General features: G+C 39.5%; 1 protein-coding gene across 7 annotated transcripts in view; it reads right to left on the bottom strand.

Annotated features, from left to right (window-relative positions):
- Positions 1 to 21,750, bottom strand: part of RAPH1 (Ras association (RalGDS/AF-6) and pleckstrin homology domains 1) — a 166,104-nt gene that overhangs the window by 24,112 nt on the left and 120,242 nt on the right. For all 7 annotated transcript variants that reach the window (XM_048870478.2, XM_075118093.1, XM_075118092.1 and 4 more), the window contains 5 exons: positions 15,612 to 15,689; positions 12,966 to 13,125; positions 4,723 to 4,844; positions 2,816 to 2,881; positions 956 to 1,099 (listed from right to left, as the gene is read on the bottom strand). In XM_048870478.2, coding sequence (XP_048726435.1) covers positions 956 to 1,099; positions 2,816 to 2,881; positions 4,723 to 4,844; positions 12,966 to 13,125; positions 15,612 to 15,689 — 570 coding nt within the window. The remainder of the gene's footprint in view (positions 1 to 955; positions 1,100 to 2,815; positions 2,882 to 4,722; positions 4,845 to 12,965; positions 13,126 to 15,611; positions 15,690 to 21,750) is intronic.

Genomic DNA, 21,750 nt, shown 5'->3' on the forward strand with positions numbered 1-21,750 from the left:
TGATTGTAAGGTACACCCTTTTCACATGGTGTCTTATACATAGCTTGTCTAATGAAATGGAAAGCCTCAAAGAGGAAGACTAATATTTGAAATTTACTTAGTTCTATGGGGAGCCAATGTACTGATCACAACAGAACACTGGGTTGGGGTTTATTTGCTTTCAGTGGCCAGTTGTTTAGGAGGTGAGCTGCTGTGTTTTGGACCAGCCATTTCCACGTAAACCAGCCTGGAAGTTACGAAGGCAACAATCAGTGCAGCAATTTTCTATTTTTCCTCCAGTATAGTATAACATCAACATAGAAAACAAAGTTGTAGAAATCATGCAGAAAGGGTATGATCTACATTGATTCAAGAAACTGTGGTTAAAAAGAGACTAAGAAGAAACTCTTGAATATGAACTACTAAGAACTGTGCCATTTGGTGGTCTGAATGACTCAAATTTTTCCCTGGCACACATTAGTCAAGGACACACTAATACTTGTAGTGTCACTTAGTCCTTCATCTGTGAAAAAGGTCTATGGGATTAGGCAGGAGAAAAGCAATCAAACTGGCCTGAACTGTACATACACACACTCTTTTTAGGAGAGCTATTCTACTCCGAACAAACATATGCTGAGGTCTTCCAAATGGAAGATCCTTGTGATCTCAATTTTGAATTGGGGGTCAGATTGTTTTATATCAAATCCTTCTTGAATAAATTATTGTTCACTTATATTTTAAAGCTGTGTTTTTAAATTGATGGACTGTAATGATAATCTAAGCAAAAGCATAGTGCAGCCAAAATTCTAAAGTAATATTCAAAGCTCCTGCCACCCATACACATTTAAATTATCAAGAGGACGTTCATTTTTCTTGAGTTTTTCATTCAGAAAGTAGATAGTTACCAGAGGGCAGGTTGAAATTAGACAATCACTTTTAAGAACTATATTTTATAAGAGCAAACAAAGGAAGACACCTTTGCTTTTCCTTTAGGGACATAGTAGATTCCAGAAGCCCGCAAAAGAAAATAACGTTTCTTCCAAGACTTCTTGCCATCATCTTTCAGCCACAGGACTCCCTCTATTTCTGGCACTGTTACAGAACTTCCACAAAAACATTCCTACATAGAGCCAATGGCAGTATAGAAAAAAAAAGAACATATAAAAACATATTAATATTTTAAAACAATGAAATGGATTGGGTTTAGAAGCCTGGGAGCTGAAGTCCTTTATTTATCTAGAGAATATATATAGCATGATTAGGGACTTCTCCAGTCAGTTCTAACATGAAGGGACCACCTGTAGAGGCAAAAGGATAATTATGAGTATGTGCCCATTTGAACTTTGCATCTGATTTAATAGTTCTCTCCTCTGTACAGAATACCAATAAAGGTGCTACTTAATTGACAGGTGTGAAAGTTTCTTAACCAATGCTGATCAGTAATGGTCCCAAAAGTGCTCCAATGGCTTTAACCAAACCTGAAAGACATGGGCCCACACCTCAGCTGTTGGGTTACAATTTCCCAGGCATACACAAAAACCTCAGTAATAGTCCGTGGGCCCAACTATGATCCACCTTGTGTGTATTTTGCTGCTTGTGCTATCAGTGGAAATGTACGTCACACTTTATATTAAGGTTCCATTTATTAAATAGAAAATAAAAGCATTACCGATGTTATAATCATAATCCAGAAATGACTAGTATGTGCTACAGAAAATTACAAGCATAGTAGGGGCGGGCGGCATGGCTCAGCATTCGTGTGCTCCCCATCAGTACCTGGCCTGGGCTGGGGAAACCAGTGATCTAACCAGCAGACCAAATTTGGTCATTAATCCTGGTCATATGCCACCTGAAGCACATTGCGCATATGCTAACACGACAACAAGCATAGCACAAAGTGGGGTTATAGATGGTCAAATGCCATGGCTATAAGCAATCTTTTGACCTACTGGACTCAATCTATAAAAACTGTTAAATTATTAATGACTTAATAAATGATTAATCATTTATACACTATTTATAAATATAAATGTATTGAAGTCTAATTTTAAACATTCATTTACATATTATGAATTCATGATTGTTGAAGTTTCAAAGTGACACATATAACAATCCCATGTTAGATGTAAGAAACTACTGTAACCTTTTTAACGTGACACCTAAGAATGTTATGAGGTTATGTGTCATGCTTGTGATATTTATGTTTATTCCTACATTTGCTTTTGGGTTGTTTATTGTTCTTTTTAAGTTGTTTCAATTCTTTTGATTTTAAGTACTTTCCATTTCCAACAGTGATTTTTCTCCTTAGCTTTTATGATTTTTGTATTTTGTGGGTTTTTTCAATCTATTAAACCACCATGGTGACAATTACTTCTAAATTACCTTAGTAGTACAGTTCTGGATACAGCATATGTTGTCTGAGAACTATATTATAAAATAAGCTATAAACTTTGCGGGGTACTGAATAGCAGTTTGGCTATCACCATTCTCAGAAAAATGTCCCTCCTCTCACTGGTCAAAAACTAAGCTAGAATTCTGCAAGTGACAACTGTTTAAACGCAGTTGTAGATAGCATGGTTTTGATCCAACAATGAATGGGGACTTTCTCGCAGTTTTGTCTATTACAAAAATCAGGAGACATCTTTATTCCGAAAGCTCCCTAATCAAGAACAGGAAGAAATCTCCCCAGAGCTACATATTCACATTTAACATATTCTGCTCAACACTTCGCGGAACCTCCATCTCGAGTCATCAAGTTAAATGTTAGCAATAGTTTAAGAATTTAACATATTGTAGCTCACAAATCACTGTGCTCTTTTTGTTTTAGTTGTCTTACCTCCAGCAGCACTTCTTTATTTCTGTCTGCCATCTCAGAGGTTTCTTTTTTCCCCAGCAGATAGTTCTACAACAAAAGAAAATGAAAGGATGAAACTTCTATTGAAGTTTTGAAGTCAAACCAAGTTATCTTTTTCACTTCCTCGTGCTGATAAGAGTTTAGCTGTTCTAAGACCTGTCTGGTCCTCTAGAACAGCTAGATATTATTAAAAAAAATTATTTTGGAGCAAAATTGAGACTCATGTGGTAGACTGCTAAAGAATAAAAACAAACCAAAATATTGCATTCTTTAATCTTAAAGGGCTGGAAAAACCCTTTTGTATTTTCAGAAATATTAGCCAGTCCAGCTGACATTACCTTAAGTAAAAGCATCATTAGCTGCAGTTCTCAGCCATCATGTTTAGCCATAAAGTCAATCACTTATTGGGGTAATATAAACAGATAACAAAATTAAAAACCCAGAATAAAAATTAGATGGAAAAAAATTGGGCCTTTAAGTAGGCTCTACTCCATCCCCTCATTCAGCATTTTGGAAGGAGTGGACATGGGACTGTTCTTCTCCTTTCCACTCCATCTCTATAGTTTTTCAGAATAAGTAATAAAATAATAATAATAATTAAATGAAAAAAATTCATGATAAACAATTACTTCTGAAAAAATAAGCAAAATAGCAATTGTTTATCCATACTGTGTGTGTATTATCGGTATGATATAATCCTTTTATCTAGTAAGGTGATCCTGCACGCCTCCCCACCTAACCTGGAAGGGGTTGGTACAGTGACAGGGAGCATCTTCCAGACCCCTTTATATTCATTTGCTCTCTCTGGAAGTAAAACAATATTCATAGTATTAGGACAGACCAAGGTTTTTAACTGAGTAAGTAACACATTCATGCTGACTTCCATCTACGGAAGGCCCATTCTTATACTAATAACCAGTGAAATGTATTGATGTCAGACATTTATTGAGGAATACGCTTTCAAAAGTGATGAAGATTTTGGGTGCCTCATCCTGAGATCACAGAAAGAGGCCTGACATTTAGTTCTCGCTGAAAATATGGGCACCTTATAAGGTATCTCAAGTGGGGGCACCTGCTATCACTACTCGCTTTCGGAAAGTTAGGCCCAAGAGCCTAATGTATTAGGTACCTCACAAACGTAAGAACATGATCCATGCACCCAATATACACACTAGAGATTAAGCAAGCAAGTGATCAAGTGTTAAACATGCCTTTGTTAATTCTTTATTTTTCAAGTGGTCCTTTATGTTAAGTCCTGTTTTTATTTTCACCTCTCTGTCCCCTCAGTACCGTAGGCCTCTAGCACTACAGCACATTTTGTGCATTTAGGCTTATAATCAAGAAACTACCATCCCGCCGTAGTTAATTATTGAAAAAGAACAGGGACCTTTCTGTTGTTACTTGATCAGATAACAGCTGAATGAAGACAGACCCTGGTTTCCTCATGCGCTCTCCTTATCTCTCTGCCCCTCCCTTGTAGGCAGCTGCCTACCCCACAGAGTCCATCCAATTCCCCTCACTCTATCCTCATAAGATGGTGTGGGCAGGCATTGCCGGTCTCCCCAAAGTGACAGGTGTCACAACACAAGCTCAAATCCTTTCCTCCAGACTGTGTAGATGTGTATAGCACTAAGTATTGGTGAGTATTTCATGTAAACTGGTTACATGGGCTGCTATTAATTCCACTAACCTATTCATACACTTAGAAAATGGACTGATTAGAGCATCAGGATTTCATTTAGGGGGCTGATCTTGCGCTGACCACAGAGTGTATTCTGGAGGCATTGTTAAAACGCAAAGCGTGTGTGTGTGTGTGTGTGTGTTTGTGTACACGTACGTATAGATACAAATATCTGTATAAAAAAGTGAAAAATCAGCTTCAGACTTACCTGGGGATTTTTGAAAAGTGCGTATTTTTCTATACGTTCTACAAATATAAGTTTGTTTTGACTGTCTCTTGTCCAGTTTAGAAGATTTTCAACTAAATTTTCATGGTCCTCGAAGATTCTCTCTGCATAAATGAGAAAGAGCAAACAAGTAAAAAAAAAAAATTTTACTCTCTCACATTCTGTAACATGACCTCAAAGGAGGATCCAATAGGTGGACAAGATGTGAGGAAAAACACAGATATATAGTTAACAGTTTGTTAAAATGGAAGAAAGGGCTGGGAACGAGCCAATGGGAGCTGAGAGGATGGTGCTGGGGGCAGCATGCAGAGCAGCCTCCGCCCGCCAGGGGCGCACAGAGACGTGCCAGCAGTCGGCTGCTTCCGGGAGCGGCGTGGGCCATGGCATGCAGGCAGCCTGCCTGAGCCCTGCTGCGCTGCTGGACTTTTAGTGGCCCATAGATTGTGATCGATTGGCAGAGAATGGCCATGATTGATGGGTTGGTGACCACTGTTTTAGCGTGTAAAGAAGTGAATAAAATAAATTCAGTTTCTTAAAGAAAGGGCTGCCCGCAAGAGGGCAGCCAAAGAGCTGAAAGATGCCAACCCCTGGGTTAGATGTTTGTATACTTACAATATAAACACAGTACAGTGAAGCCCTGCATATTCTATCTTCAGCTATTTATCATCTCATTTAAAATTTATAGTTCTTACATACCCATGTGACACTTTTTTTAAACAAGAATTATGTAAAAATAAAAATGAAAGAACACTCTTGATGTTCTAACTGAAAGATGGTTATATAGGTGTGCATAGCTAATTTAGGATCACAGGAACATTTAGCAAGCCCTACCTCAGTTGATGAAAGTGAAATGAGATAAGGAAGCTCAGGAACTAGCAGGAGAGCAGTTGCTCTTCTGCGGAGTCTAGTAGCTGAAAGAGCTTATTAAACTTCATTGCAAATTCAGTTCATGAACAATAAATAAGGCAAAAGCAATTTATACAAGTTATATCTCCCTGATGTTATTACAGGCTCTGTGAAAAACGCTCTGCAGAGCCCTTGTCTCCTTCACTACACAGTTAAGTATGAATTCTCTGACAAGAGCCTTCCCTCCTTTACAAAAATATTTTTAGGTAAATCAGTAGGAACTCTGAGCCATTGACAACTTTGTGCCCAATGGCATGCAGGTTTCTTTTTTAGAATTCTGGTGATGAACTGCTAAATTGTCTAAACAAATAGATGTGTGTGTGTATTGTTTTTTTTCTTCTTCTAACACCCCTATAAGAAATTATATTTAACTATCTAGACTATGAGACTGTCAAGATTGCAAAGTTACCCAGTCAAGGCTCAAGAAAGGCCAAAGTTAAAGTGGGCTAGCACAAGGGATAATGTTTTCTGACGGTATGGACAGAGCTTCACAGATGTCAACAAGTGACCCTTCACGAAGTGAGGCTACCGAAACTGCCTGTGCTCTGGTAGAGTGGGCCCTTGATTTGTTCTGCTAATAAAACAGTACAGGAAATTTTGTAATTGATTTTCTTCTCTGTACGTAGAAGCCAGCACACAGCATACATCCAGGGAATGGAATCTCCTGTTCAGTCATTGCTGGCATGTGGCTTCAGGGAAAAAAACAGGTTAAAGTACTGTCTGGTTTAGATGAAAGCCTGAGATTACACTGGGGATGAATTTTGGGTGTAGTCTCAGGGAAACCTTAACCTTCTGGAATATTGTCTATGGTGGATCAGCCATAAGGACGTCTGGTTCTTCTGCTGTTCTAGCCAAAGTGATAGTCACTAGAAAGTTGACCTTCACAGATAAATGGGACAGCAATTATGTTGTTAATGGTTCAAATGGTGACTCGAGAAGACCAAGGTTAAGGGCCCACATTGGAGCAGATTTAGTTATTGTGAGGAAGGCTCTGACTAGACCCTTTACAGGAAAAAAACATCACTAGATGAGTGAAAAAGGAGTGGTTGTCATTGGAGGGTACCAGCGGCTGCCAAGTGTACTTGTTGGGAGCTAAGGGAAAGACCTGAGGTTTTCAAGGTGAGCAGATAATTCAAAATAGTGGGAATTTTGATTCTTCTGCGGACATCTGGTGATGCTGAGCCCAAACAGAAAAACTCTTCCACTTAGCGAAGTAACACTTTCTGATGGATTCCCTTCTGCTATTGTTAAGGATGGCTTCCTCGAATACTGAAAATGTCTGCTCTAGATTCAATAGCCATTCAAATACAAAGCTGTGGGGTCGAGGGAGTCCAGACTGGGAGGTCTGATCTTGCCTTTGTCCTGTGTCAAGAGGTCTATGAAAGACTAAATACTGATGGATGAGTGGGCTGACTGCTAGAAAAGACTATGGAACCAAAATTGTCTGGGCCAGCTATGAACAATGAGGATGATCACTGCCCCATTCTGCTGAATCTTCTTGAGAAATCAAGATAAAAGTGGAAGGCGGCGGGTGGGGAATATGTACCTTAAGTGTCCTGCCCACAGTATTAGAGGGGCATCTCCCTTGGAGTCCTAACTGTGCAGCCCTTTGCAGCAGTATACAGTGTGTTCCAAGAAAACAGGAAATGCAAACAGGCCCCAAGATGGGGATCCCTGTTTGAATATGCTCTTCAGCATGGAATCTTATAGATCCCAATCACAGTTGAACGAGAAGGGTCTGTTGAGGCTGTATGCTAGTTTGTGGTGTATCCCTGGGAGGTGTACTGCTGTTAGGATAATATGGTGGTGAATACACCAGTTTTACAGTTTCACCTCCATGCAAAGGGAATACGATCTTGCTCCCCCTTGCTTGCTGACTCAGAACACTGTTGTTATGTTGTCTGACATTATCTAAATATGCAGGAATTGTATGATCAGTAAGAATTGTTAGCATGCTACTCGGACCGCTCTCAGGTCCAGGAGGTTTATGTGCTTCTGTGTTCCTGGATTCACAAGGAGCCCATGTTTGTTGTGCTGTGTGGTTGTCCAGATGGGTGTCTCATCCTAAGAGGGAGGTACCTATCTTCTCGGGTGGGGACAGAGTGAAGGGAACTCCCTCTCCCCCCACATTCCTGCTCTGCCACCCAGCTAGAGTCTCCCACCCTCTGGAGTGGAGGGTGGGAGAAAGGAAGAGAGGAAGGCAGGGAGCAGGACTAACTTGTCCATATTGTGTGTGCTTGGCACATATACCATCTGAAGCCAGGCTTGTAGACAGCAAAGCCGAAGTCTCACAAAAGGTGTCATGTAGGTACAGGATCCCATTTGATCAAGGAGGATAAGGTTTGAACAAACCAACAGCTGCAGGTTCTTTCTGAGATGATTGATTAAATTGTTTATGGATTGGAATCTATACGGAGGGAGATAAGCTCTCGCTCGGAATCCAGAGGGAACTAAAATGGACTTTTCTGCATTCACAGAGATTCCCAGTGATGCTAGAGTAGAGATGATGAGGTACTGCCTAACGAGATCTCCCTGTCAACAGCAGTCATCTAGGTAAGGAAAGACTGTCAAGTTGTGGTGATAGAAGCTTGCTGCCACAACTAAAAGTACCTTCATAAATGATGCTATTCTTAAGGGGAGCGCCCTGACTTGATAACGGTTTGGACCTATAGTAAACCTCAGAAATCTCCCGTAAGAGGGGTGGACGTCTATATGAAAATAGTCAGCCTTCGTGTCAAGAACTGTGAACCTGTCATCTCTGAGGATGGGATTATCGATGCCAAGGTGACTATCCTGAATTTAAATCTGTGGATAAAGACATTGATTTGCTGGAGGTTTCTATCCTCCCTTTTCTCTGGGATGAGGAAATATTTGGAATAAAATCCCTCCTAAGCTCTCCTCATGAATGAGTATCCTCTCGTGAGAGTGGTCCCTAAAAAGGGATGGGCAAGGTGGTTTTGGAGGGGAAGAGGAACTCCACAATATAGCCTGAACAGATGATGTTGAGAACCTATTTGTCTGTTACCCACCAGGTATGGGAAAACTGGGCTAGACCACCACTAAAATTGCATGTTGGGGGCAGAAAGAGATGGCATCTCAGTTGGTTTGCAAGCCTCAGAGGTCCCATCAAAAGTACTCTTGACAGCAGTTATGTTGCAAGGAGGAGGAAGGAGAAGCATTGTGTTTGGATTCTCTTCTGCTTCTGCTGTGGTTCATATACCTTTGATGGTAGAAGGGCTGTGACAGTGGTCTAAACTTGTAAGGCTGCCTATGATACTTCCTCTTCAATGCTGGTATATATACACCGAGGGAGCAGAGGGTTGCCCTTGAACCTTTCAATGACTCAGTCTTTTAGCTAAATAAGTTATTTCCATCAGAGGGCAAGTCCTTCACATTGGATTGAACTTCCCTGGAGCAAGTCAGGATTCCTGACGGATCAGGAAAGTTGCCATTACCCTGAGGCTGCATCAGCTGCAGTCTATAGCAATGTTCTAGCCACCAATCTAACCTCCTTGATAAGCACTTGAAATTAACTTGTTTTCTCCTGAGGGAGCATGTCTCTGAATTTCAAAATTTTAGAGGAGTTGATACAATCACACTTTGACAACAAAGCCAGGTAATTGCAGACTGGTGGATGAAAATATTTGTTATGAGTAGGTCCACACATTTGGCCTCTTTATCTGAAGGAGTGGACCTAGTGTGGTGCTACCTTTTCCTTTCAGTGGCCGCTTGAACCACCGAAGAGTTTGGGGCAGGATGAGAGAATAAAAACTCTGTTCCCTTGGCTGGGACACAGCTTCTTTTCTGCCCTCTTAAGAGTAGGTGCACTTGCTGCTGGAGTATGACACGTGACTTTGGCAGGCTCTAGGACAGCCTCATTAATGAGGAGCACCACTCTACTAGATCCTCCATTCTGCAAAATATCCAGGAATGTGTGAGATGTCTTGTGAATTTCCTCCAGAGGGGTTGTGTCACCACCTGCCATGCAACCTTAGGTGCCTTATAATGCTTTGCTCTTGTAGCTCCCAACCTGGGCTGCTCACAAACAGCATGTAGCTCACCCCAAGTGTCCTTACATATCTACACCCCAGTCCAGCAACTCTGACCCCATCAGCCTGTCAGCAACATACCAGCCACACACTGGCTTCCAGCAGCCTTGGTTACTACCTTCGGGGTGACCCCAACACACGCCCAGTCCCAAATTTTTCCCCCGAAAACACGTGTTCTGCACTGTTCAACCCTCTCCTAGACAGTTCAGCTATTAGAGGCCTGTTGTCCTAGTAAGGGATCAATGTACAACAGTTTGCTACTTTAATTGGAGTTACCAAACAATTCAGTTCAAAACACAACACTAGATTAGTTTTAATTAAAAATAAAAAGTTCATTTAACTATAAAGAGACAGATTTTCATAGATCCATAGATATTTAGGTTAGAAGGGACCATTATGATCATCTAGTCTGACCTCCTGCACAATGCAGGCCACAGAATTTCACCCACCACTCCTGCAAAAAACCTCACACCTATATCTGTGCTATTGAAGTCCTCAAATTGTAGTTTAAAGACTTCAAGGAGCAGAGAATCCTCCAGCAAGTGATCCGTGCCCCATGCTACAGAGGAAGGTGAAAAACCTCCAGGGCCTCTTCCAATCTGCCCGGGAGGAAAATTCCTTCCCGACCCCAAATATGGCGATCAGCTAAATGGGCAAAATTCATCAGCCAGATACTACAGAAAATTCTTTCCTGGGTAACTCAGATCCCACCCCATCTAATATCCATTCACAGGCCATTGGGCCTATTTACCATGAATATTTAATCACCAAAACCATGTTATCCCATCATACCATCTCCTCCATAAACTTATCGAGTTTAATCTTAAAGCCAGATAGATCTTTTGCCCCACTGCTTCCCTTGGAAGGCTATTCCAAAACTTCACTCCTCTGATGGTTAGAAACCTTCGTCTAATTTCTAGTCTAAATTTCCTGGTGGTCAGTTTATATCCATTTGTTCTTGTGTCCACATTGGTACTGAACTTAAATAATTCCTCTCCCTCTCCGGTATTTATCCCTCTGATATATTTATAGAGAGCAATCATATCTCCCCTCAACCTTCTTTTAGTTAGGCTAAACAAGCCAAGCTCCTTGAGTCTCCTTTCATAAGACAAGTTTTCCATTTCTTGGCTCATCCTAGTAGCCCTTCAAACTGGAAAAGGTACAGAGAATTCATCCTTCTTAAACATGGGAGACCAGAATTGCACACAGTATTCCAGGTGAGGTCTCACCAGTGCCTTGTATAACGCTACTAAAACTTCCTTATCCTTACTGGAAATACCTCTCCTGATGCATCCCAAGACCACATTAGCTTTTTTCACGGCCATACCACATTGGCGGCTCATAGTCATCCTATGATCAAGCAATACTCCAAGGTCCTTCTCCTCCTCCATTACTTCTAATTGATGCGTCCCTAGCTTATAACTATAATTCTTGTTATTAATTCCTAAATGCATGACCTTACACTTCTCACTATTCAATTTCATCCTATTACTATTACTCTAGTTTACAAGGTCATCCAGATCCTCCTGTAGGATATCCCTGTCCTTCTCTAAATTGGCAATACCTCCCAGCTTTGTATCATCCGCAAACTTTATTAGCACACTCTCACTTTTTGTGCCGAGGTCAGTAATAAAAAGATTAAATAAGATTGGTACCAAAACCAATCCTTGAGGAACTCCACTGGTAACCTCCCTCCAGTCTGACAGTTCACCTTTCAGTAGGACCCGTTGTAGTCTCCCCTTTAACCAATTTCTTATCCACCTTTCAATTTTCCTATTGATCCCCATCTTATCCAATTTAACTAATAATTCCCCATGTGGCACGGTATCAAATGCCTTACTGAAATCTAGGTAAATTAGATCCACTGCGTTTCCTTTGTCTAAAAAATCTGTTACTTTCTCAAAGAAGGAGATCAGGTTGGTTTGGCACGATCTACCTTTTGTAAAACCATGTTGTATTTTGTCCCATTTACCATTGACTTCAATGTCCTTAACTACCTTCTCCTTCAAAATTTTTTCCAAGACCTTGCATACTACAGATGTCAAACTAACAGGCCTATAATTACCCGGATCACTTTTTTCCCCTTTCTTAAAAATAGGAACTATGTTAGCAATTCTCCAATCATACGGTACAACTCCTGAGTTTACAGATTCATTAAAAATTCTTGCTAATGGGCTTGCAATTTCATGTGCCAATTCCTTTAATATTCTTGGATGAAGATTATCTGGCCCCCCGATTTAGTCCCATTAAGCTGTTTGAGTTTCGCTTCTACCTCCATATCCTCATTCCCATTTGTCATGCTACCATTATCCCTAAAATCCTCTTTAGTCTTATTAAAGACTGAGGAAAAGTATTTGTTTAGATATTGGGCCATGCCTAGATTATCCTTGACCTCCACTCCATCCTCAGTTTAGCGGTCCCACTTCTTCTTTCTTTGTTTTCTTCTTATTTATATGGCTATAGAACCTTTTACTATTGGTTTTAATTCCCTTTGCAAGGTCCAACTCTACTTGACTTTTAGCCTGTCTCACTTTATCCCTACATGTTCTGACCTCAGTAAGGTAGCTTTCCTTGCTGATCCCTCCCTTCTTCCACTCCCTGTATGCTTTCTGCTTTTTCTTAATCACCTCTCTGAGATGCTTGCTCATCCAGCTTGGTCTACAACTCCTGCCTATTAATTCTTTCCCCTTTCTTGGGATGCAGGCTTCCAATAGCTTCTGCAGCTTTGATTTAAAATAATTCCAGGCCTCCTCTATTTTTACATCCATAAATTCTTCAATCCAATCACTTCCCTAACTAATTTCCTTAATTTTTGAAAGTCAGCCCTTTTGAAATCAAAAATCCTAGTTGCAGATTTATTTTTGTTAAACCTTCCGTTCAGTTTGAACTATAATTAGCTCATTATCACTTGAGCCAAGATTATCCCCTACAACCATTTCTTCTATGAGGTCCTCACTACTCACCAAAACCAAATCTAAAATGGCATCCCCTCTAGTCGGTTCAGCAACTACTTGATGAAGGAATCCATCAGCTATCGCATTTTAAGTGAATACAGGTACAAGATATTAAAGTCAGAAATGGTTGCAGAAATCTAAACATAACCAACAATCAAAACGATGAGAATTTATTCCAACAGAGGTTGATAAACGTTAATAGTTTTATGGAGCAATAATATTTAAATTAGTATGAAGTCCATATGGACAAATGCTAAGTGAACTGATAATACTAAGGTAACAAGTAGGAATCAACATTATCAACATGTTTACTTACCCATTTGTAATTCAGATATGGTTTCTACCAGTGACCAGTCTAAACTGTAGCCACAGTGGGATTTGTCCATCAGATTGTCCAGTACTTGTCTTACTGTCTGTCTCTCATCCACCATCATAGTTTTGGAGCTGTCATCAGACATGTGAACTCTGATTACCAGCTGTGACCAGAAGGGGAAGAACAACAACAGGGATTAATTTCCCAAACATATTTCTTATTGAACCTAGATTACAAAAATAAAGTTTAGCTCATATAGCGTTTATATAAAAATCAATTCCTTCTCCCTTAAAGATGCAAAGAGCCATATTTAATGACTAGATGTTCATTTCAAAGCCCACTTATCAAAAGGTCATGTTCCTTTTGTAAAAGGAAAAAAAAATCTACAATATGTAGTTTTATTTTAGTTATGCATTAAGAAAACAAAAAAACATATTGCCAAAAAAAGAAACAAACTTGTCTTCACACACAGAGGTGCCGACTCAGTGGGTGCTCCGAGGCTGGAGCACCCATGGGGAAAAATTAGTGGGTGCTCTGCACCCACTGGCAGCCAAGCTCCCTGCCCTGCCCCACCTCAGCACCTCCTCTGAGCACACCAGGTCCCCGCTCCTCCACCTACCTCCCAGCCCTTGCCACCGCCAAACAGCTGTAGCAAGCTCCGGGAGGGAGGAGGGACAAGCGGGAACGTGGCATGCTCAGGGAAGGAGGCAGGGAAGGGGCCGGGCTGGGGATTTGAGGAAGGAGTCGGACTAGGGGCAGGGAGCGGGCGGAGTTGGGGCGGGGACTTTGGGGAAGGGGTTGGAATGCGGGTGGGACCGGAGGCAAAGGGGAGGTCGAGCACCCACCAGCACCAGTAGAAGTCGATGCCTATGTTCACACAAGCTTGTCTCAAGCAACTAGATGCAAGCACAAAGGCCTTGTATAAATTCATATGGAATTTTACTCATTGCTCTTTTAAAAATTGATACAATGATAATTTATTTCCATTGATCTACCAGACACTGAATTTTTCTTAATTACTGTTTTTATTCTTATGAAAAAATAAAAGTATGCAAGGCTAATGTGTTGTTATTAATTGAAAATGATATAAAAGGAGAGTTGTGTATTGCTGCTATTGCTCATATATTTGTATTTTTCATTTCTTTACCATCTAGATTTTCTTAACTAACTTTGTCAAAACCAACAAAAAAGCATATAAACGCATCGACTTTCAGGTTAGACGGGACCATTATGACGATCAAGTCTGACCTCTTGCACATTGCAGGCCACAGAATCTTGCCCACCCTCTCCTGTAACAGATCCATAATCTCTGGCTGAGTTACCGAGGTCCTCAAATCATGATTTAAAGACTTCAAGTTACAGAGAATTCACCGTTTACTCTAGTTTAAACACTCATCTCCAGAGTACAGTATATCCATAGTATTTTAGCATTCCTGTTTAGTTAAAAAACCCAACACACTTAAAATACATAAATACAGTACATGGAACACAACACAAGTGTCTTTCCAATTATGACGGGCAATGCAAGCGTCAGCTTTAATTTAAAAATTTATATGTCATAAGATTTCTGCCACTTTCTGCATAAATATTAGTCTTTCACTGGTGCGGCAGTCAGACAAAAAAAAAGTTCTCTTAAATTTTCTTTACTTGAAAGGTGTGTGGGGAAAGCAGCACTGTTTTAAAAACTTAACTGCTAATTCCCTGCTGTTTCAGTATTACTTTAAAAAGAGGGCAGTGTCCATATAAAAATTATACCTCAATCTAATCTGTTACCTACACTAATTTAGAAAACCAAAGAATGTTAGAATCTTCTTTCCACCTTTTATGCTATTGCTTACTTTTTTCGCACCTCACAGCTTGCAAAGTTAAAAGAAGTTAGTTGATTTGTTCTGAATTTTCATGCTCTAGCACAATGTTGTAGCATTTGATTTGCAAATATTAAATGTGGAATGCTTAAATATTAACTTTTTCAATGATTTAAAAACACTGGACATCATCCTGTTAATATTAAGATATACAGATTTATTAAACATATCTAAATATTGGCCCTAAATTACTTGACAGTGTCCCTAAGTTTGGAGGCAACGTCTTTACTATCTTTGACATAGCATCAAATACTGTCTGCGTTTTCCACTCACTACTCTTCTGCCTATTATTAACAACTAAAGGAGAGTTTGTATCTTGCAAACTGGAAGTTGGAGAGCCTGATACAAGTATATTGAATGAGAGTCTATAAAGAGGACAAGACAGTTTGAAATATGAGGCTATTGAACGTGCAAAGACAATCGAATAAGGCTGGATCTCTGTTTCAGATGTGAATGCACATTGCCAAAGTCTTTTAAATCTGTATCTGGATGTAGAATAAGCTACTACTTAGAAAAACGTGATGCCACACCATATAGTGTAAGTTCTTGATTAAGCCCTGACTGGAAGAGAAAAGGAATAGAATAGTTACTCAAAATTTGAACAACATAATTACAGATCAGAGAGCAATGTCCCTCAAAAGAAAAACTAAAAACGGGAAAAGAAGTCTTTTTTTATTAAAATAGTTTAAGTGTAATTAACAGAGATGAGCAGAACTGAACCCATATTTTTTGATTCAATAAGGATTACCTAGGAAACATGTAAAATAATATAAATGTAGCTTACCTTTTTCACTTGTGCCTCTTTAATCTTTTCCAAAGCAACCCTGATCTTCTCAGCTTTCAGTTTAGCAGCCTGCTCTTCCTGTGGGGACACAGCATACCAGTTAAACAAACGTCAGGACTTCAAAGCTTCTAATTATGAGGTTACCATAGGGTAGAATTTGAGAAGGAATACTAGTTCCCCCACTAGCAACAACCTCTAGTGTGGAAATTAAAGGAACAATCATCGATGCTGAAAAAAACGACTATGTTTAAGATGCAAAGACTTCCTGTATCTGTCTGATGTACACACAGATCAGACCCTGTGGTTCTGAAGACAGAACACAACTGTTTTTCTGCACTTTGCCAGCCAATATTGCATCGTTCCTTTGCATTCTACTTTTTTTCTTTTGCATCCATCAATTACTGAATGCTTTAATTTGCCAAAGATTTACAATGACAGTCCCAGCTCATACCATATCTGCCAACGGTACAATTAAACACATCCAAGAGATTTTCAGTTTATTAAAGTTAACATCACAATGAGAGATACCATAGCTTACTGTTACAGACACTTCCATTAAATAGCATTCCACGCTATTCCAGTCTGTTTAGGAAGCTTTTGACATATTAAACCAGTTGGCAATAGCTCAACACTTGCACACTACACCTTTCATCCATGCTCCATACTATGTTTTTCCTCATTTAAAAAAAAGTGTCCAAATCACCAAGTGTAAGAAGTTAAACCTCCTTCTTTGATACTCTTCCTTTTAAAAATCTAAGTTTGTTACAATTTAAAGCACATTAAAAGTCCAAAGAATTTGAATCCATTCTAGCTCTGAATTGCTTTTCATAAAGAAACCGGTATACTGCAACATTACTAATACTTACTTTCAATCTCCAGCAATCAGCCTATAATATTACTATTGCAATAGAGTTGAAGTGATCTGCTGAAACAAGAAACCACTTCTGCAGAACCTCTGCATGCAGGATTCAAATTTCAGAATTCTAAGATTTGGATTACTGTCGCGTGAAGTGTCTAAGAAGCACATAAACCACCTTGTAGAACTCAATTAGACAGCCACACAATTAAAAATACTTCTGTCAGTCCCCTTCAAAAAAAGAATGCTTTCAGAGCAGAAGTAGCACAGTTCCTCACAATGATGGAAAGACAGCCCCAGCTACAGTGCTTAACTCTTTATCATTTCATTCTACAAATAAAATCCCTAAACTGCTTTTCTATTACACTGTTTGGATGAAGTTGCCCTTTATTTAATGACAAAGATTCGTCCATCTTCAAATATGTGCAGAACTTCACTAGGAGTAACACTGTTACTGGCATTTTTCACTTCTGTGAAGCCATTGTTGTTATTCTCATCCTCCGGAGTGGCTCCTTCCTAGGCTACTTTGTCTTACTCCTACTTAGCCACTTTTGTCCCCTCATTCTCAGACTGTACTTCTATACTACACAGTGGAGATGGCAACAGCTGTGGAGGGGTATAGACTTGCTTGTGAGAAACATAATCTTTTTCAATAAGAGGAGCCAATAAGCTGACAAGAGCAGTAATAATTGGGGTTTGAAACATTATCTGAAAACTCAATTAGGCAAAGAACAACGCTTTTTATTAGGCTAGTGAGAGACTCATTTTAATTGATCATAAAGATGGTATCACATAACTAGGAAAGGTTATACTAGAATATATGGTTTAGAAAAAAGAACAAAACAAAACAATCAGTAAGATATCTGAAAAGATTTTTTTAACTTTAACCAAAAACATACAATTTCAGAATTTTAGAGTATTCATCCTACCTCTTAGTCCAGGTTGTTTTCATCCACAAAACACTTGTTATCCAAAAGCAAAGAAAAGCTCTATTAAGATTTTTTTTATTTTATTTAGAAGGGTAAGGTTCTACAACTAATCATTTTATGCTCTGGGCTGCTCCTGAAGTCAATAAGAGCAAGATGCACCCTTTATATATTTTTGAGACCAATTTTGAGAAACTGAGCAATTTCTGGCTTTTAAAGTGGTATCTATGATCTCAATCATAAACCTTTATTTCTGTACAGAGGCTGCGAACATGTTCAGTTTGGCTTTTTACATAAGTCATGGGGCCCAATTTTCCATGCCACTGCATGTTGTACATGTGCACGTGAGTATACAACTATCAAAAAGGTACCATTTTACACCCGCTTTGCACAGGTGAATGTGACTACACAAAGAGCAAGGCTTTGGAGAATCAGGCCTCATGGCTCTAATACACCTGTGCCAATGCACCGTAATTATCTTTTCTGATATTCTAGTCTTAAATGATTCCTTAGCAGAGAACCATCATAGATTATGTGGTGGTTTTATGATAAACATGTTTAAGTACGTGATGTTTCTATTACCAAATTAATTTTCATTTGAAACTTTAAGGATTGAAACAGGATTGGCTCCAGAGATGAAACAATAGCCTATAATCATAGAAATGTTGGACTGGAAGGGACCTCAATAGGTCATCTAGTCCAGTACCCTGCACTGAGGTAGGACTAAGTATTATGTAGACCATCCTGACAGGTGTTTATCTACTCTGGTTTTAAAAACCTCCAATGATGGAGAGCCCACAACCTCCCTAGATAATTTGTTCCAGTGCTTAACTACCCTTACAGTTAGGAAGTTTTTCCTAATGTCTAACCTAAATCTCTCTCGCTGCAATTTAAACCAGTTACTTCTTGTCCTGTTCTCAATGGTTAAGGAGAACAATTATCTGACTTAGTCCTCATCTTCAAAGAAAACCTGCACAATACTTTCAAAAGAAGAGTCTGGGAGCTTGAATTCATTACTCTGCAATACACTAAAAATCATAGACTCAACAGAGCAACTGAATTTATGGCTTATTACAACAATTTGTACCCCACTAGCCCCTCCCCCTTTTTGTCCTATGACTGGAGGGGTGTTAATGTGTCACTCTACCTTGAATGGGCCCTTACGCTATGTGCTAACTACTTATGCTAAACAATCTGCTCCACCTTGCATTTTGCCGTGAGGCTGGGAGTACCTTCCCTAGATCTGAAGAGGAGACAGGGCAGATTCTTGAGGAACTCCACTTGATATGCTCTTCCAGCTTGATTTTGAACCAATGATAACTACTCTACTGAGTACGCCTTTTCCAACCAGCTGTGCACCCATCTTATAAGTAAGTTTGTCTAAGCTATATTTCTCTAGTTTGTTTATGAGAAGGTCATGCGAGACAGTATCAATAGCCTTACTAGAGTAGAGAGATATCACATCTACTGCTATTCCCAGGACTCCCGCCCTCCACAAGGCTTCTTACCCTGTCAAAGAAGGATATTAGGCTGGTTTGACATGAGTTGTTCTTGACAAATCCATGTTCATGATTCCTTACTGCAATACTTTTAACTTTTAGACTAAAACTATTAGAAATTTAAAAAATTCTAGAATTATAATTTCCCTAAAAAAGATCTTATTTACGAGCAGCAAATGCTAAAGATTAAAATTCATGTATAAGAAAAATCAAAGCAAAACTAAAAATGTGATTTTAAAAAAAAATAGTTATGACTGTTCTTTAGGTATTAAACAGAGCTTTTCTTTTAAACTAACTGACATGCCAAGAATAGTTCAGCAGATTTGGCAGGTAATGCTTCATTGATGCAAGATGGGGAATTATGTATTGTCATGACTTTTTCCCCAAAAGTACAATTGGATTATGATTTTTTTTTAGAAGTATGATTGGATTAAAGTTGATATTTTTCAAAGTTTGCTACACTCTAATCAATCTGCCTCTTTCCCCCTTCCAAGCCAAACAAAGCATAAAACAACAAACCTTGACACAAGGAACAAAGAGGATTAACAAACAAGAAGCCAATGCAACCAGACAGTGTACTGAGCTAATTACATTTCTCATTCCATGTGAGATATATTTTCATGAGAAGACAGACAGGTGACAGTAATATCTGAATACAGTAATTTGAATACACTGCAAGCCATTCAACCACAAACTGACAACTGTTGTACACAACTGTCTACATTTTAGAAATATGACATACTAATCAATCTAATCACATCTAGCATTAGCAACTCATTTCCCCTGCAATGGTAAACAAAACTAAAATATGAACTTGAAATAGTTTAGAACCCTTTGGAATTGGAAATAGTAGTACAACTTACTAAGGTCCTAGAAGCAGTGTGACTACTCTAGTGAACAGTTACCCATGCGAGCAAGTATTTGTAGATTGAGGCCTAAAAGAAGTTTACTCCAAGCAACGAATCTTATTGAAATTACATCTAATTACAGAAGAATATCACTAATTTTCACATCACAAACACAGAATCCCAATAGTTCTTAAAAAAAAAAAAATCAGCTTTGCTGTACTTCTCAAAGGAATAATAGCTACAGTGATATCTTATTAATACAAAACATATTGGCATGCAGTGAAATAGAAATAGATATAAAACTAAGCTACACTGTGATACAGTGTTCTTGAATAATTAAATTTTGTTAGTTTTCTTGTTTATTTTCAAAACTGGCAACCTGCAGCGATTCTCTCAATAAGTGAATTTCAACTGCATCTGAATATTACTGTTATAAAAAAAAAAAACCTATGTTAATGCAATTTTTTAAAGTAGCACAGTTAAAACTGAAAAAGACCCCAAGAAATCAAAAGTTAAAAGGTTCCTTTAGTAATTCTAACCATGGCCACATTATACCCATATATTTCATAAATCCTTGTTAAATTTGTACTTAAATATGGTCTGTGTTTTAAACACAAAAGATGTAGGCTGTGCACTGTGAGTTAATGTTACTCTAAGAACCTTACCTTTTGCATTTCTTGACATCTTACATTTTATTGTACATGAATGTAGTTTTTTGCAGTTGACTTCCTTACATCTGGAGGGTTTTTTAAAGAAAAACTTATCTGTATTTAATAAAGCTAGCAATTAAGCAGTACTATTTAAGTTATGAAGTTCACACTTCATTTAAGTGAATGTGGTAGACATGATTTCATAAAACATGAAATGGGATCCAGTAAATCTTTTTAGTTTAATATTTGAAAGTTTTCTCCAGAAAGTTTCTCTTTAAAGGATGTGCAAGCAAGAAATCATAATCAAATGCACTTTGGCAATATTAACCTGTATATAAAAATTTCCCAGCCAAAAAAATTACAATTTAAAAGGTAGCTTGATGATGATTTTAAATGGATTGCTTTATCTAAAACTAGATAACGTTACTCAGTGGGATAAACACTTTTCATGCACATTTTCATTTGATGCTGTGGCAACTGTGTACACATCAACACCCTCCTAGTATACAATCCACCAGAAGCAGGAAGAACATGAGGAAAGACATGAAACTGGGAAAGGGGGGGTGGGGAGGGGGAGAGGCACATTCATGGTTTCTGTCCATGCCACCACATTTGTTAATTCTCATGCATCCAAACCTCTAAAGGGGTTTTAAAAAGGTAAAAGAGGAGAGGACTGGGAAAGAGCAGAAAAATTACTTTTGTTCTGGGCTGCTGTTAAAGCTCCTTTACTACAGAGCAGCTGGAATAAATTTCCTTAGGAAAACAGAGAGCTGCTGGCCAGTTAAAAAAAGTGTTAACACAAGTACAGCTGACTAGAAAAAACAGTAGTTCTAAAGCAGGGGTGGGCAAAGTTTTTGGCCTGAGGGCCACACTGGGGAATAGAAATTGTACGGCGGGCCATGAACGCTCACAAAATGGGGTTGGGGTGCGGGAGGGGGTGAGGGCTCTAGTTGGGGATGAGGGCTCTGGGCTGGGGCTGGGGATGAGAGGTTTGGGGTGCAGGAGGGTGCTCTGGGCTGGGATCGTGGGGTTTGGAGAGCAGGAGGGGAATGAGGGCTGGTGCAGAGCGCTGGAGCGTGGGGAAAGGCTCAGGGGTGCAGGCTCAGAGCAGTGCTTACCTCAAGTGGCTTCCAGAAGCAGCAGCATGTTCCTTCTCCGGCTCCTATGCAGAAGTGCGGCCAGGCGGCTCTGCACACTGCCCCATCTGCAGGCACTGCCCATGCAGCTCCCATTGGAGTGGCAGAAGGGGCCATTGGAGCACACAGGAGCTGGAGCGGGGCCATGCCGCAGCTTCTGGGAGCTACGTGGAGTGGCCCCCGACCCAGCACCCCGGCTGGAGTGCTGGAGCAGGGCCGAGCCG

Source organism: Caretta caretta, chromosome 11, assembly GCF_965140235.1.
Source record: "Caretta caretta isolate rCarCar2 chromosome 11, rCarCar1.hap1, whole genome shotgun sequence".
Lineage (NCBI taxonomy): Eukaryota > Metazoa > Chordata > Testudines > Cheloniidae > Caretta > Caretta caretta.